General features: G+C 36.9%; 1 protein-coding gene across 10 annotated transcripts in view; it reads left to right on the forward strand.

Annotated features, from left to right (window-relative positions):
- The window catches only part of sgip1a (SH3GL interacting endocytic adaptor 1a), a 63682-nt gene that overhangs the window by 2036 nt on the left and 42763 nt on the right, over positions 1-18883 (forward strand). For 8 of the 10 annotated variants that reach the window (XM_024278493.2, XM_024278490.2, XM_036211568.1 and 5 more), the window contains exon 1: positions 8205-8889. In XM_024278493.2, the coding sequence (XP_024134261.1) occupies positions 8880-8889 (10 nt within the window). In that variant the 5' untranslated portion in view covers positions 8205-8879. The other 2 variants (XM_024278488.2, XM_024278489.2) reach the window with 2 other exon arrangements.

Below are 18883 nucleotides of genomic sequence, written 5' to 3' on the forward strand. Positions count from 1 at the left end.
TTTCCATACGTTGATTCAAGGAGATCTGGGATTCTACAAGTGACATGCAAAATAAAAAGCTTTAGATTAATTGTTCCACATTATTACGCACAACAGAGTTCCACAACATTTTAAATATTCTCAGGAACATTTGTTGAATTTGGTGCATTAGTAGGTCATAGTAACTGAAATGAAAAGCTATTCCAATCAATAGTAGGTCAAGTTACATTTAAACATAGGATTGCTTATTTTGTTGCAGCTTCATAATTCTTGCATGCATTGAACTTACGTAGAACTACAAACCTCTGGAGGATCCTGCACCTTGATGGTCGTGGGACTCCAGAGACACCAGCAGTTTCAAATATGTGCTTCTGCTTTGTAATGGTATTTTAGCAGCTGCTCTCTAAATCTGATGTATTTGTCCGGTAGAAATCTTCCTCATTTTACATTTATCTGCACAAACCCATGAGTCTGTCTGAATCAGCCACAAATGTCTTCATAGCACGATGATCACATTATCCAAAGTTTTCATACCTGGTCCAATGCATTCAATTATTCAGTTTTTTTGCTTAAAAATGTTGATCTGCTTAATAATGTGGAACATCTTTCTTTAGTAGTTTTTCTTTTAATTGAACTCACCTGGCAAACTAATCATCTAATCATCTGAGATTGATTTCAGGGATCCAATGAGACACAATATTATCCATGAGTTTAATTGAAAAGTGTATCTTTTTGACACTTAAAACAATTTGCTTAATAATTTTTATTTACCCCTGTTTCCAACATTATCACTAAACTCAAATATATATGAAAGTAGACTTCAGTAAAAGTGGCTTATTCTATATTTATTCCCATCAGAACATTAGTCTTTAACATGAGTGGTACCCCAGCTGTATGAGATCAAACAAAGCAAAGTTCCACATGAGCTGGCAGGCAGCCTCCTCGGCTTCATCAAGTAATCAGAAAGTGGGTAATTACACTAAAAGCCATGTTGCTTAATGCATTTGCGTATGTGTGTGTGCATCTGTGTTTTTATATCTTAACCTCCCTTCCTAAAATGCCTAGCAAGTGAGTTAATGACAGAGAAGCCTGTTTTCCTGGCTATGCTAACAGACAAAGGGCATCTTGTGTGGTTGGAAGGCACGTAGGCATAGAACATGGAACTCAGCCATTGCCACTCCTTACCGCCCCGCGTACCCCTAAGTGGAATGTTGTTATGGTTTGACGCATTGTCTGCTGTTTAATCTGTGATTTGGCGTTTGTCTGTGTTCACTTAACTACAGCAGCCTAATCATTATCCACTCCCCCTCATCAAAGGACTTTGGCTGTAGCAGAGATGTAGCAGGCGCTATGTTCGCAGGAAAGTTGCTCCAGAACTGTGGAGGAAGTGGCAACCCTACTTAGGACATGAGACGTGACCATTCCAGCATGAGCTCAGGAAAATCCTGCTGTCAAGTAGAATCGTTTCCTGATTGGCATCTTAAATGTCCATCGCCTTAACAAGATCTGTTTTTCTCATCATAAATTGTATGTCCAAATTCTTAAATGCTTGGCCTCTTTTGTTGCCAGTGGAGAGAAAACACAAATTTTATGAACAATCTTTCAGATTTCTTTCAGGCTTTTTAGACATTCTCAATTAGGCAGTTATTTTTTTTTCCTGCTCTTGACTGATTTGTCTTTGCATTTACCACCTTGCCCAACCTTGGTGGGTCTAACAGTAGACAGAAATTCTCCTGCTTTTTCCTAATTCATTAGCGTTTTACCCCCCTAACAATATTTTCTTTTCACAAGTGGCCGCATGAAATATAATTTAGTAATTTAGCTTGAAAAACTCATGAACACAGAAATCATGTCTATAGGAAAACATGATTAAGCTTTAGAGTACTGTTTGAACATTATAACTCCTCTCCAATAATCTGTAGATCTATTTTTAAATCATTACAAGTGGTCCTTTAATTATGATTTTGCCATTTTTAGCCAAAAAAATAAGTTATTTTCTGGGACAAAATTTCTGCAGTTCATCATAAGTTTGCCTCTAAAATGTTGGGGGGGATTGTTGCCGAGCAGTAAGCCTGCCCTCGTTTCCCATTATCCTTTTGTTTACAGCTAGCTCACGGCCTCTCGCAACTCCAACCTAACATAACCAGTGCAACAAAAATGGTGAGCAGTATTAGAGCTATCCATTTGTACAGTTTTGAGCCAGATGCCAGATTGAACATGGAAAACAAAGACATACAGGCCTGTATTTGTCTACAAGTGGATGTATCAGAATGGAACAGAGCAGGATACTTATGGCTCGCAGACTGTATCACCAATGTCATACCTACAAGCTTTTTCAAATTGAATTTTTTCGTCTGCACCTGATTGACAACAATCTTAATAAAAAAAGCAATTTTAAACTTAATTTTCTCAAGATATGTCTTCCATTTGCGAGAAAAATGCCACAAGAACATTTTCAAAACACCAAAAAACATGATATTCAATGGAGTGGTTCTTTAAAGATTACTCCTCAATAGGGCTGGATATCGATTATAATTTCCAGAAACGATTGGATTCACAACAGTCTGGATCGATTTGATTAGGTTTTTTTTAGACTCTTCAACTCAATTCAATTTTGAGTTTACACATTTATACGCATTTGTTTAGAAATACATTAATAAGCTACCATATGTTTTAAATAAATTTATATTAATCTGATACAGTTAACATACACACAAATGTAATGGTGAAATAATGACATTGTTAATAGCATACAGAGTTACATGGTTTATCAAAATGAGAAGCTCCAACAAAAATGTTCTGATCTTTAACATTGTATACAATGTTCTGCTTCTCCCAGAGGTTATCAGTTTGGCCACTAGGTGGCAATCGCGCCATAGCAGTATACCTTATTCCAGTATAAGCAAAAACTGTTTTTATTCCACAAATGGTTACTTTAAAAGAGTTTGGAAAGTTCATACCTGTAAGTATATAAAGATGTTAATTTATTCAGTATGTTTAGGTCAACCAAACATTAGCATTATGCTTCCTATGTGAAATTCCATTAAGCGTTAGCATCAAGCTAGTGGAAGCTTTATGCGCTAAATCGATTTATATTTTTATGAATTGATTATTGATCAGTTAAGGTTAAATCATTTCAAATCGATTAATCAATTATCAACCTAGCCCTACACCTCAAATTTTTTTTTCTAGGTCATTTAAAAGTCCAGTAATAAATCAATTTTTTCAAGATTTTTGACATTCACAAGAAAAAAAACAGATGTAAATCAAAAGTATTTTGATGCATAACCAAAAGTGTAATGTCTTATTGATCCCCGATCATAAGCTCACTTATTACATATAAAAAGTTCTCTACTAAGCCCAGGTCTTATTTTTTAACTGCATTCACACACCATACAGAGATGACCCAGTTGAATTTGTCCTGTGGGTTTTGCCAGGGGTACAAACATTTTTAGACCTGCATACAGATGCAGAACCTCAACACAAGAACAACACTGCCTCCTGCAGGGCAAAGCATGAGTAAAGATGAGCAAAAGTGGGTCAGGGGGAGTAAGGTTGTTTACTGTTGGGAGGAAATGAATTGCGTAGAATACACAGATGGTTGTTGCACAGCAACAGAACAGAAGAAATGAGTTTCTCCTTTTAATAAAATGCATCACTGAACATTTTCTGCTTTGTGTCTGTTTTGAAATGTCAAATGTCTTTTGTACACTGAGCATAAAACATGTTTTGCAAAGATGTTCAAGCAACATTTTTGATCTCTAAATTTAAAATACAAACAATAGAATTATTGCTTGATGCTAAAACAAAGGCAGTATTAATATAGGCTACTATACCTTATAATATTCACACATTTTGTAAATCCCATCCAGTTATTTGCATTTATATTCTTTTAAGCTTTTTTTCCATGTTCATCCCTGTTGTAGTCAGTAAAAAGCTTTTTTTTATGTCATATCAATACAGACTTGCGTGTCTTTTGTTGGAATACAGTCAAGAAATAATTAACAATGATGTAAAATACAATAATGAGGTGGTATTTGTGTCCCAGGGTGTGTTAGCTCCCATAACAGCGGACTCCCTAAATCAACACAATGAGATGAAGATGGATATGCAGTACAACAGAGACCATATACTATGATATATTACCAAAAGTATTGGCTCACCCATCAAAATGATCAGAATCAGGTGTCCTAACCACTTGGCCTTGCCACAGGTGTATAACAGCAAAGCACTCAGACATGCAGACTGTTTTTACAAACATTTATGAAAGAATGGGCTGCTCTCAGGGACTCAGTGAATTCCAGCGTGGAACTGTCATAGGCCACCTGTGCAACAAATCCTGTCATGAAATGTTAATATTCCACAGTCAACTGTTAGATCTATTGGAACAAAATGAAAGAGTTTGGGGAACAACAGCAACCAAAGTGGTTGGTCTAGTAAACTGATGGAGAGGGGTCAGCAGATGCTGAAGCTGAGTGCAAAGAGGCTGACGACTTTCTGCACAATCAATTGCTGCAGAGCTCCAACCTTCAAGTGACCTTCAGATTAGCCCAAGTACAGCAGAGTTTCATGGAATGGGTTTCCATGGCCGTGCAGCTGCATAAAAGCCACACATCACCAAGTACAGTGCAAAGTGTCGGATGCAGTGGGGTAAAGCATGCCACCACTGGACTCTAGAGCAGTGAATACGCCTTCTCTGGAGTGATGAAATCTGGAAATCTGATGGACCAGTCTGGATTTGGAGGTTTCCAGGAGTATGGAACATTTCGGACTGCACGCGTGTGGGCTTGTTCAGGAGTTGAGCTTGACCCCTTAGTTCTAGTGAAAGGAAATCTGAATCCATCAGAATACTGAAACATTTTGGAAAATTCCATGCTCCCAACTTTGTGAGAACAGTTTGGATTAGGCCCTTTCCTCTTAAACATGACTGTCCACCACAAAGCAAGGTCCATAAAGACATGGTTGACAGAGTCTGGTGTGGATGAACTTGACTGGCCCTTAACAGAGTCCTGACCTCAACCACATAGAACAGCTTTGGGATGAATTAGAGTGAAGACTGAGAGCCAGGGCTTCTACACCAACATCAGTGTGTGACCAATTCGCTTTTGGAAGAATGGTAAAAAAAAATTCCTATAAACACACTCCTTAACTGTGTGGACAGCCTTCCCAGAAGAGTTGAAGCTGTAATAGATATGGCCATAATTAACTCTGTAGGCTAAGAATGAGATGGCACTTCAGTTCATATGTGAGACTGTAACTGTTTTATTATTGATGAGTTATTATTAACAAGTTTTCCAAAACTGGAATTCCAGCTTGCCATAGCAAGGAAACGGCACAGATTTTGGTTTAAGCCAGGTGGCTCAAATAGGGGCGTAGCAAATAATTTGAAGGGCTGAAGAATTCATTTTAAAATACTGCTTTTGTTGTTTTTGCAAAGCTTAAAGAAGATTGTATTGATAATTTCTTAATTTTTCACAATAATGATGCCAATATTGACTCAAAAATCACTATTATTTTAAACTATTTGAACATCCTTGGTTATTAAAACTTGTTTGTAAGACATGTGTTGTTTTATATATATATAAATATGTATATATATATAGCCAAATTGTGATCTATAGTCTTTTTTTTTGTGTGTGCGAGAACATGTGTTGCCAGATGTAAACTATATATAGCCCATTACTGCATGAAAAGAGCATGTTGACCTCCTGTGACTGAAACATCAGTCTTGTTAGCATACAGTCCCATATTGCTTTTCTTCACAGGTTGCATCAGAACATACAGTAACTGTAGCTGCAGCATACCTGTAGGTTTGTTGAGCCAAATTTCAGTTAGTTCTTGATTACCACTCATCTCCATCTTCCCCCCTCCTTGTTTTCTGGTGAAATTCTGCCTCCTGCTGTTGTTCATTAACCCCCGTTGAAACCCCCTCGGGACCAGGATGAATGGAGGGGTCTAGAAAGAGTTTAGTGAATCCCTGAGCAGTTGTGATATGGTTTTGCTTTGTTAATCTTTTATTTATTTATTTTTATAAATCTTTTTCAGGAACTGGGGGACTGAACCCTGTACTTACTAACATCTAATGTATTTTTTTATTTTTTATTTTGTGTGTGAATATATATTAATAGTAATTTTAATGTTGGTACCCTTAAAAACAAACAAAAGAAACATTTGTCAAAGTATTAATAAAAATCTGTGAATATCAGATGTTATTTTTTTGTTTTTTGTCTATAATATAATATAATATAATTTAAAAGTAAATAAATAAATAATAGGCACATCAAAATGAACAAAAATGATCAGGCTCTTAGAAATGAAAATAAAATGACTATAATGAAATGAAACTAAGGGGTGTCCTCTAATGAGCATCACAGCTGTCTTCAATCTTAATCAGTCTGCCTTTATGTTGGATGACAAATAGCTGTCCAGGACATGGACCACATAAAGAGCGTGATCTCAGGAGACTAAAAATTCCTACATAAGTCACTTATTTATTTCTGTTTTCATTATGTATTTTATTAATTTATCAGCAACTTAGTCTCTAAAAACACAGCTTTGTTTAATGTAACTGACCAAGTAATGTGTCAGTCTAAGAATATACTGGTAACTATGAAACAATAAATCTTGTGACTTTGATTCACCAGTAGATGGCAGTGCAGGAAATGTTTTAGGCTTTAGGTTTTTTAATAGGACAGAGTAAAACCAGCGCCTCCAGAGGAAGAAAAGGGAAAAAGTGAGAGATGGATGTAAAAAGGGAGTAATAAATACACTGGCTGAAGAATGTGAGTAAACGCAAAACTTGCTCTGCTTAAAAATACATTGCACAAAAGAAAATTGGGTTTATTTAAGGCAGGGGTGTCGAACTCAATCCCACAGGGGGCCAAAATACACCTTTGGTCGCGGGTCGAACAAAATAAGCTTTATTTAACACACCAAAACTACATCCTAAAAACTTTAAAAATTCAACTTTTTAACATTACTATGAACAAAAGCAGGCAGGGGTATTATTCCAGAATAAATCAACCTCAACCTTAAATAACTTTCAGTATTTTACCCTCCAAAAACTATATATATTCTGTCAAAATTGTACAAGTTAGAAATTAGCTCTAGATAACATCAGGCCAATAATAACAATAAAATAAAATTATCTGCCCGGATATAATTAGCCAAAGGGCCAGATCTGGCCCCTGGGCCTTGACTTTGACACATGATATAAGGCATGTATTTGCAACTCTAACAGATATGCTATTAACATGCAACATACAAAAAAGATCTAGAAAATAATCCTATGAAATAAAAAATCTGAATTATCAATATTATTTAAAATGGAGCCAACCCTTTATAATTTTGTCATAATTTTCTCGCTTTAAGAAAACAGATTTGCTTATGTATATCCAATATGAACCACATAGTTACTAATAATAACTTTTGAAATAAAAAAAAAATTAAGATCCTTTTTAATTACGATTTAGTATCAATATTTTTTGTCCTCATAAAATCAATATTTGAGCTTTTGATTTTCTATTTTGCTGCTTCAAAAAGCTGAGCTGCTACTTTTGCATTTTAAACTTTATTTGATTCAAACTCAATCAATTTTGTCATAATCGTAAACATTTGAATGAGTCATTCCTTTTGAGTAATGACTGCACCAATTTTGTGCTTGGTAAATTCTGAAATAAAGCCAATTTAAAATCATTTTTATTCATGTTGATGTGTTTTATTATTATGAACTATTTCTATATTTTCTTGTGTGTATTTGTTCTGCATTTCCAATATGTACATTCACAGACCTCCCGCCTCCCAGAAAGTGAACCTGTCCATGCACAAACACCAGCACACGCCTCCTTCCGGGGGCCGGTCTGTCATCGGCCGTCTTTGCTTGTTGGTTGCAGCTGTAGCCTGCGTCGCCTTGACGTCAGAATGGCTGATCCAGGTCCCAGTGCTCTGTGTGTGCACACAGCCAGAAAAAAAAGGGAGCTGAGCGAAGCAGAGACAGAGCGGGTAAGGTGGGAGGGAACAGGGGGAGGAGAGATATTCTGATAATTTCCATGGAGGGTGGGACGCACAAGCAACCACTACAGAAATAGTTACTGTACAGTACAGGAACCAGTGTTTAACCAGTGTGCTTTAACATGAGATGTGTGTCGGCTCACACCATTCTCCCTGTGACCGTATGCCATTCAGCACTTGGCAGACTCGACTTACTGCACGGACATAAGGTAGGGTGGAGGGGAGGGCTGCATGTGTGTGTTTACCACATTTCTGTTATACATCTGTGTGATCCTAAACGTAGCCAACATCCTTTTTGTGAACAAGAGGATAATAATGTGGCTTCCTCTTGAACCGTGGTGTCAGGAGATTCAAGCTGTAGACCATGTGACTCAGTGAAGAGCTGCAGGGATTGGCTCAGGTCAGCTGTGACCTAAGTGCACTGCCTCTCCTCAACACCCCCTTTGGGAACACACACACACAGAGATCCTCCTGCCTCCCTCTTCCTCCTCACTCTGCCCTGCCTCTTTTATTTTTTTTCCTTCGGCTGGCTTTTTCCCTACCTCTCAGCATCCTTGCCTGTGTGTCAGTTAGAGCCGCCGCCGCAGCAGCAGTCGCAGCATCCATGGCTTAAGCCTGAGCTCTGATCGACAGCTAGCCTTGCCCCCACCCCTCCTCTCCTCCTCTCTCTCTTTTTTATTATTTTTTTTCCTTCTTTCTCAGATAGTTGACAGGTGACATCTGAGGCTATTGGAGGCTCACAGATAGTCAGGGCGTTAGCCACAGCCTCTCTTTTGCCCATCAATTCTGCTGTGTATCTGTAACCACGGGCTTCTTCTCTTCTCCCCCTCCCTACACCTCGTGGTTTTATTTCAGGCTCTTGGGAAATAGAGGAATGCAAATCTGCAACCATGATGGAAGGTAAGATCATTTTTTTGTTTGCCATGTTTTGTCCCCCCCTTTTTCTCCATTGTAGTTTAGGGTAATCCTCTTCATGTCCTTGTCCTGCAGTGATCCCTCCGTCTGCAAATGTGTGCGTTTGAAAGGTTAGATTGTCATAAACAGTCCTGCTATTTTGAGTGTGCGCATTTCAGCGGCTGCTGTGTTATCCTTGGGAAACGCAGAGACACAATAGCACGACTAATTGAAGTGTGTACCTTTTTGTGAGGATGTGTGTGTAGAGATATGTCTGGTACCCCCCTCAACCCTGTTTTTTTTCTCCACATCCCATCCTGAAGGATTATTTGGATTTATTGTTCAGTAGGGCTTATGTGTCCAGCTGGCTTACTTGCACAAATTCTCTTTGTATGTGCATTGAAATGCACACCCTGACGGTGCTGTGCTGTGAGCTCACTTCATACATTTATTGCACCCGGTGTTCTCATCAGGATTGCACATCAATCCAAAGCTGCACATGCGTTGTTTTTCGGCTGGCTTGTTAAGATGTTCTGGATTTAGACATTAAAAAAAATTAATTGTTTCAGTTGCATGTCCCTTTAATTAATGACATCATCAGAGGAAGGCCAATGATATATAGACGAATCCCTACGGCTCTGCAGCTGGCACATGAAATCGCAATCCATCTGTTCCAAATACCGTTCATTTCACGCCTTTTATTATCTTTAAACCTCCCATAGTCAGCCACTGTCCTCTGCTGTAATTATAGGAGCAGACTAAATATCTAAATATGTCTAAGGCTGTAAAAAGATATAGATAGAAATAACAGCCTGTTATCAACTCATCCTCACTACTCATTTTTATCAAATAAATCTTGTAAATGTTAGATCCTTTCAAAGCTTCCGTTATCAGTTCTATAGTTAGCAAAGGAAGCTAGTTCTGTGGGACTTCTACAAAAGAGGAACTGCTTGAACCTGTCTGGTTAGGTGTTTAAAAATAGGTGGCTGTCACCGGTTCCTGGAGCCCCTGAGCTCAGAGCTGCAACAGGAGGACAACTTTCCCTGAATATTTTATAGGATATTTTCAAACAGAATGCAAAATTGCTTGTAACTTTTAAAAGATGAAACAAGCTCGAACAGACGTGGCCCGTGTTACTGGCTTTTTACACTTTGCTGCTGATTTGTAGCTGTGACAAAATGAGGCTGCTTTGATTTTTCATTTTATTTATTTCAGTGTAACAGCACAGATGCATTCCTATCATTTTAGGTCCTAATTGTTTGGAAAAGAGACTTATCCAATGATTGTCTCCAGTGTTAGCTGTCATAGTAACATGTTGCATTAAGTTCTTAAAGCACATTTCCTGCAACGTTTTATTCATTTGTTATTAATGATGAATTGTCATTCCTTTTTGGTGGTTAAAGCTTGTATAAATATTTGTTGTTTACATCTATACTTATGAAAAAGATAGATATTTTCACAATAATACAATGACAAATGTCAACAAATGTCTCAGAATAGTTTTGTCTTCCTTGTTGTCCTGTCACTTGTTGGCTAGCATTTGCAAAGAGACAAAGGTGACCATTTTCAACTCTTCCATTAGCATGGCTACTAAAGGCTTAGCATGGCGAATTTGAGGGCAGGATTAGTGTAAGGTGTTAAACTTGGACGCTAATCCTTGTTAGCTCTGCTTTTTAAAGACCGATGTCATGACGATGTCATTTGTCCTTTACTACCAAACAGGATGTAAAGTGTGGAGCGTTCAAGTGTAATTAAGTTCCAGAGAGGCGGTTAGCCTCACTGTAGTCCGTCTTTTTGTTATGATCCAGTGTAAAAGGATGTGGAGTATATGTGTAACACTGACAGCACACTGGAAAATGTGGCATCCACTGATAGCTCATCTTTAATAGCAGCTAAAGTTAGCAACCTTTCAGCAAATATTTGGACTGTGTCACGTGTTAGCGCCTCAGTATCATGCACATGTTTTGGGTTTAATTAGTTGTAACTTCACAAAGTTTACCAAGAAGTTGCATCTTTTTATTTCAATTAGAAGATTTGCTTTTGGGGCCTTTAAATTGCAAACCTTTTCATATCACATTTCTTTCAAATGACAGGCTAGTGTCTTATTTTTTACATTTCTTTTCAGGCTAAGTAGGCCTGATATATACTTTTAAGTTCTGAATTTGTTATTTACGCAACAGTTTTGTGAAATTTTAACATTTAAAAAAATCCCCAAATCAAACACTGAATATTTCTTTAACACTTGAAGTGATACCTAAATAACGGGCAATCGTTGATATACTGGAACTCCTTAATTTGTCACGTGAAACGGAAAAAATGCATCTATTCAAATCGGCTTTGCACGGATATGCAACGCATTTTATTAAAACGTAAAGTGTTTCATAACGGCGCACAGCTGTGTTTCTCTGAGACAGAATCAACTCATTTACATCAAATACATTGCACTACTCTGTTATGAAGTTTTACATATTAGTTTGCTTTTCTCAAGAATCTGCTGGAATTACATTATTTGGGTACATTGTCAAAGAGTTACGGCAGTCAATAGAAGCGCCGGTTTGCAGGGGTTAAATATCATTTAGATCCATTTCTATAATGTCCATATAATCCCTTGCCAAGTTATGTTTTCTTACCGTTTTAAAAAAAATCAAGTAAATATTTCTATTCACTAAGAATATTATTTTATTTTAGCATGAACTCTTTTTTTTCTCAAATGAAGTAATAAGTAGACTTGTTTTTATGATCCCAGAACCAAAACATTTTGCACTTAAGGCACATCCTGTTTGTTTTAAGCGAGGGTGCAAAATATGTCATTTTAGCTTGTTTAACAATCATGTTTATGGTTCGAGTGGAAAGCCTTTCAAAACTTTATTACTCAACGGCATTTCCTGTTGCACCATCAAAGAAAAGTAAAAAAAAATGCGTAGACTCAACAATGATAAGGCTGAATGATATAAATATCTAATTGGATTTTGTAATGTACTTTTTTTTTCCAGGACTGTTTTGAGTTCCCAGAGACCCTTGCTGTGCTTTGGACACAGAGTCTTGTTAATCTCTGTTACAAGCAGGACTTAGTCTGTCTGACTAAAACTTGGATAAAGCTCTGACTGAGATGTTTCAGAGCAGTGAGCCATATGGTGGACTAACAGTCTCTGTAGAGTTTGCTGGAAAACAAATCTTTTCAGCCTCAGCTCCATTGTAGCTTGGATAACGGTCAGGAAAATGATTCCTATCGTGTGATTCCATTACTAGTGTACAAAAAAATTAACAAAGGCATGCCTTCAAAATGGATAGACAAACTCATTAAAAAAATGTTAGGGTAAATTTTCTTAATACCACATAAACACAAGTTAGTTTTAGAGAAAATGATTTTAATACTACAATATAGATGAGTAAAAGCATTGCTGCTTTGAAACAGGAAATATATGATAGGATTTAATCAGCTTTGAACAGCTCTTGGAGCATTACATTCATTTTAAGCCATGACTGCTCCAATCAAAGAGACGTCTATGTCCATCATGTCAAAAATCCTCTGATTGAAATGTAAGCTAACAGATCAAAACATTATTAAACGGCTGCTTCAGGCCTAACGCAATGTGTATGTGAATTCAGCAAATTTGTCCTTTTAGTTCTTTCTGTTGAGTTTGGGATCATTTACCTTCCATGTAAAATGAAACCGAAACATGATTTTATGCAAAAAATGTAAAAGTTGAAAAGGTTCACAACGAACCTTTTTTTTCTTCTTAGATGAACACAGCAACAATTACTTATAAAAGGTCAAACTTATCAAAGGTTTAAGGAGTAACAGCTCTGGGATTGTCCATCATCCTTCACCACCTCTACAGATGGGAATGCTGAAAGAATTTTACACCTTCTTTACCTAAAGCTATACACCGGGCATTTAACATTTCAAGAACGTGATAAACACAGGTTCTTGAACGTGGGTTTAGTTCACACTGGACAAACAGGGAAGGACTTCTTCTTCTTCTTCTAGTGTTTACTAGCACTTGCCCCCCACCTATAGAGTTGAAAGGTACAGTGGTCCTATAGTGCAAATCACATCAACAAATCACTTGACGCAAAAAAAATTTACAATCACAATGATAATTGAAAAAGCAAAACAAATGTTTAAAAAACAAAATTACGTTTTTAGAAAATTCTAGAAACCAAAACATTTAAAAAAAAAAAAAAAAACGAAAACAAAAGTAATTTCCAGAAAATGAGTTGTTAAAAAAATGAAACACAGTGATATCCCGGAAAAGGTAAGGTCGAGTGATTTGTTGATGGGATTTGTACTTCAGGGCCACCGTAGAAAAAGTCAAAAATGTGGTTCAAATCTCAAAAATGCTTTAGGCTTTTTCTTTTACAGCTCTATTACAATATTTGAAAGGCTTGGTGTCATAGAATTCTAACCGGGCACAAACTGCAGGTATTAACTTCTTGTTAATGATCAATTTCAAACGGTTGGCACTTCTGTAAATTAAAAAAGAAACCATTCATACGTCACTACCAATTTGGAGTCCCTGATTCGACCTGGTTTCACTTTCAATGCACGTTCAATTAATTAATTTTGTACGTAGAGCCTAAAAAAACTGTTGTAGAAACTTGTGTAGCGATACGTGAACGCGAGTGTTTTAAACATGGAAGCTCAAACTGTGCATGAATGGAATAGAATAGAATAGAATAGAAAGCCTTTATTGTCATTATACCTGGTATATTGAGATTCAGGTCGAGTTCTCTTCAATGTGGATGGTCAATACAGACAAATAAATAGAAAAAGAACGCCTTATGTTATAAATGCCCATTTGCATAGACTTTTAGTTGGAAGTGGCCACTTGAAAATACACTGCCGAGGAAGACACCAAAATATCTACATTACTTAAGCCTTGTCTCCACTGAGCAGTCCGGCATGATCCGGTCCGGTAAGGAGTGGTACGTTATGGTCCAGGTTATTCTGTTCCATTCAGTTTAGCCTCGCTTCCACTGAGCAGTTTTTTTCATGGTGCATGTGGTGTAAAGCGCTAGCGTGTCATTGTGTCATTGTAGTGCGACGACTAAAAGAGCAACAACAATGGAGGTAATCCAGCAGCTTTGTCTTTTTTTCCACTTTACATTTTATATATCGTGTATAACAGGAATTCAATGTTGTTTGATAGAAGACTGCTAAGAAGAATACCGCCGTAAAGAGGAAAACGGAATCGCTAGCTCAGCGCTATATTGGTGCTTCCTAATGTCAGCATCACTTTCTGCCAATCAGCGGGTGGCTACAGTAACTCCACCCTAACCGTCCCGTTCCATTTTTCAATGGACCTAGCCAGGTTAGGCTCTGGCACCCCTGCGACCCTGAAAGGGACAAAGCGGCCAAGAAGCACCGTGACAGTCCTTCTTCAGGATCTTAATGTTGCTGTTCCCAAAAAAAAAGCACTGAACTAGTTTAAGGAAACATAAGATGTAGAAGCACTGATAGCCACTAAATCAAGCATGTTATAAAATCTTTAGGGAGTTCCTTTTAATAGATGCAACACTATCTTAAATTAGGTGTCATCCACAGTTTTGTGTGTGTATGAGTCGTTGGCTTTTTCCTAAATCAAAATGTGCAACAGCAACACAGACAAGGATGCTTAATAAAAGAGCACTTTGTCACTGAGCTCAGCATGTTTATTAGAAGCTACCCCTTAGCATTCAGAAGAGTCAGATTGAATGTGCATGTTCTCAGTAATGCCTTCTTTTGAGCACTTAACTCATTCATAGGTGCTTCATCCTCACAACAGCCCCACACTGCAAATTCTGCCACGTTTTCTGTGCAAATACACCCACTCACACACAGACATGCTCGCGCATGAGGACATGCTTATGTAACGATACCACAGATTAAAAAGACAGATAAACAAACATGTTTGTATACTCTGGTGGCAGCTGAGGGATGCTGAGTTTCTCTTCCTGGAAGATCAAACTATTTCCTTAAATGCCTCGTAAGATTGAGCTTAATTAGGTGTCTTGGTGAGGGAACTCCTTTGCTAAAAAGAAATGTTTAAATCTTCTCAGTTTGTGCTTTTGGCAGCGTTGTGCATATTTTAGTGCTGCTGATTAATTGCTTGCTTTTATGTATTTTCCCATGAAGTGTTTGGTTTGAATAAAACAACAGAAACATGCAAACATCTTTTTTCCACGCAGACTGTGAAAAAAAATCTATTCAAATGTATTTATTTAGTTATGATTACTGATGCTACTGAATTTGGTGCATTTTCGTTCTTTTAGATAATGACACCAGATAGATACAGTAGATTCAGTGAAACCAAATTTCATGACACTCATATACCCCTGGACACAAGTCAATGTGTGACTTCTTACACATGTCCATCAGAACATGAAATCTAAAAAATAAAGTTCCTGGGAACTATTCTGAATTTAATGAAAAACTGACGCGTGATTACTTTGAAATCTTTCAGAGAAAAAAAAGTTAAAAATTTTAAATTAACCTTTAGGTGATATCTGCACTCACAGACTGTTGTTTCTATACACCAATGAGCTTATATACTGTCTTTAATATTAGTATAATTTTTATAAGTTCCTTTTCGTTAGATCAACAGATAAAGACAGAGGAGTATAATGACCCATTTCAATGAAAATTACGTTTTTAACATGTTCTTGTGGCATTTTTCTCGTAATGAAGGGCAAGAATTTAAAATAAAAATGCATTTTTAAGTATTTCTTTATATTGAATTTTAAATTGTGATGGATCAGAATCAGACAAAATTCTGCAGTTTGACAAAGATCAGGTTTATGACTCAGCAACTGCCATAGGCTGGCCACAGTCGACCAAAAATACTTACAAACAAAAATTGACGGCTTCATTTTCCCTATCTAAGCTGCCTAATGGCTCAAAACTGCAGCTGGATATATATATATATATATTTTTGCTATGCTAATGTTAGTTCGACGTTATGAGAGGCTGTAAGCTAACAGGAGAGAGTGTAAACAAAAGGATGCCCGGAAATTAGCGGAGGCTAACTTCCGCACCAGTGAGCTAAAAAAGCTGGAGTCGCTACGCTAGCTTGTTGCATGTGCAAGGTTGGACGCCATATTGGATGATGCTAGATACCTCTTTATGGCTGTTTTAAAATAGTAGCCGTAAACAGAGCTGTAAATTCAAGAATGGGAATTCTCAAAAGCAAATTATTACTGTCAGCCAATAAAAGAGAACTTCTAGAAAACCTTTTAGGAAGATCTGAGTGAGTTTACTCAGAACAGTAAATGTTTAGGCTGATATTGTAGCCTATTCAAAGTCAGTGGTAGTTTTAGACTTTTCCACGTTTTCTGGCTGGACTACCTATGTTTTTCTGCTGAGTCATGTGTCATTGTTTACAGACCTTTCCAATATGGCGTCACTCCTTACGTATTTTGGACAATGGTAACATGGTAGTGTAGTGTCTCGGAACTCATTGTTCCATGCCAACATCTCCTGCCGCTCTGCAGAAACTATGTCTTAAAAAACAAAATAGGCTTTTTGATTTGGGCTAAAAACTGCATAATCATTAAAAGACCATTGGGAACGCTTTTACAATGGATACAAATATAGTTTGAGAAATTTAAACAGCTGTTTCTATGCAGAGGGAGGCTAAGCCTTTCTAACATTTCAGTATAAGATGAAGGGATCGTAAAAATTCATAGTTTTAGAGCAGAAAAGAGGAATGACTTGCAGCACTATGTGTCAGAGCTTCACTAGAAATAAAGCAGAGTGAATAAATTCGAAAGCATCAAACGCCCGCATTCTGATGACTCACCAATTTTTTTAGGATTATATCTGCAGAATTTCTTTTTTTTTTTTTCTTCTCAAATAGGATTAAGAACATCTAGAAATGTACATAAGCAGTGATGTCTTGACTGGAAGCCCTTTCGTTCTCTTTCATCATTTTTCCACTGAAGGGGATGTTTCTAGCTTGTCTATCTGTAATCTCAGATCATGCATCTGTTAGATTGTTATCACTTGTTGTCCTTAAATGCATTCATTATTTTTGTGGTCCCTTTTTCTGCTCTTGTCTTGTATCCTGTTGATGAAAGCCCTTCAGGGAAGTTTTCTCTACTTTGCTACTTAATATTGATTTGATTTTTAATTGTTTATTTCCCAAACTGTCTCCTAGCGTTTGTTTCAATTAACCAATTTAGCCTAGTAAAATATTGTTTTTGTGTCTAAGAAAAAAAAAAACATTTTTTTTTTCACTTTTTAAATACCCCTTCCCTTATTAGACATACTGTATTGGTTGTGTAAGTCCACTCATTGGAACCCTTGTGGATGTATGTTCGCTGAGCTCTGCATGTGCTGGAAAACGTTATGGCCACAAGCCATACTGTGCAAACAGATGTCAGCTCTAATCAGCTGAGGATGCACTGGCACAGTGATGCAGAGGCACAGCTACAGGAAGAGATTAGTCGCATTATTTTGGTAAATGGGTGGGCTGAGATTCAGTGACCAGGAAGATTGAAGTGAAAAGTTTGGCTGTTGGAAAGAAGTGTGAGATCAATGGTTTTATTTCTCATTTTTAATCATCAGTGAAACATTCTTTGTGTTATAGTTTAGGCCTTTAATAGAGATGGTAGCACAAAAAAACAAAAAAAAAACAAACGATGACTTGTAAAGTTAAAATTTCCTAAAATATTTAATATTTCATCACATTGAATAAAAAAAAAATCAGCATTATCATTAGTCATCTGCTTTCAATGCTTTTTACTTAGATATGATGCAATTCCTACATGTACAGCAAACTTCAGCTTCATCCTGAGTTCTGAAGGTGTTTTCAGTGTAAAACCATCATACCTTTTTTTTGTTTGACATCAAATTAAATGTGTTGCACATCCTGAAGGATAGATATACGTTTGGAAAATTGACTATTGACCAAACTGTTTAGCATTGATCAGTCAATAGTAGCCTTTATGTTCCATTGAGGAGTTGCTGAATGTAAAAAGACAAAAGTATGTTTAAAACAGTTTAGGGACTGGAGGGAAAGGTTTTATTTTATTTATTTATTTTTTTGTAATTAAAGCTGATGATAAGAGAAAATCCTAAGAAAAATCTTACCTATAGGTAAGTTTTTTGTGATTCCATTAAACAAAGATTCAGCTCAAACTACTGAAGAAATCTATCTTTGATCTATTTTTCTAAAGATTTTTCTTATACATTAGAATTTAACACTTTCAGTTTTGACGTTCAAGCATTTGTATGCAGTCAGTTGTCTGTATGCAGTGTACCCTTGTTCTAAAAATGACCATGAGATAGGATTACAGGTGTTTTTAGGATATAAAACTCCTCACTCTATACACTTTTCTCAAATAAATATTAGCATTTTCACACTTTTCTCTCTTGTTTAAACTCTCAGAGCTCAAACCTTCATAGAAAATTACTCCAGTATTGTAAAATGAAAGCAAAGATATGATTACAATTTTAGACTTAATTAGGAAAGTAACTACTTTTCTAAATACGTGCTGCCAGTGCTGAACTTTTTTCTTGGCCCCACAGATCCAGAGGACAGGTTAAGGTTAGGATTACAGTTGCGGATAGGGTCAAACCATCAAACGGTTCCTGAGTGTGGCTGTTTCTGCAGCTCATCGCTCCTCCAGGGAGCAGGATCGTGACAGCTAATTGGAATTTAACTTTAAGCTTAATTTTAAATATATGCGACCAACAAAAAAAGTCAGCCTTTAATAGTCAATATACGTCAGGGTAATGCAGCAGTTTGTGTCTGATTCCCATCAGTTTTTGTGCTGGTCAAATAACATCAGCCCTTATGTAGATATAGCAAACTGAAAGCATTCTGTACAGGAGCCACAGCACAGAGGAGATTGATTGACTAAGCTAACATCCAATCAGGAGGAACAATGCAATGCACTGTTAAAAACATGCAAAATTGCACAGAAAAAAAAAAATAGTGAAATAACGAGACGACAAAAGGGGAACCACGATGTTGCAAAGGAGCACATTATTTCTGAAAATTAGTTTACCATGACA

This window comes from Oryzias melastigma, linkage group LG4 (genome assembly GCF_002922805.2).
Source record: "Oryzias melastigma strain HK-1 linkage group LG4, ASM292280v2, whole genome shotgun sequence".
Lineage (NCBI taxonomy): Eukaryota > Metazoa > Chordata > Actinopteri > Beloniformes > Adrianichthyidae > Oryzias > Oryzias melastigma.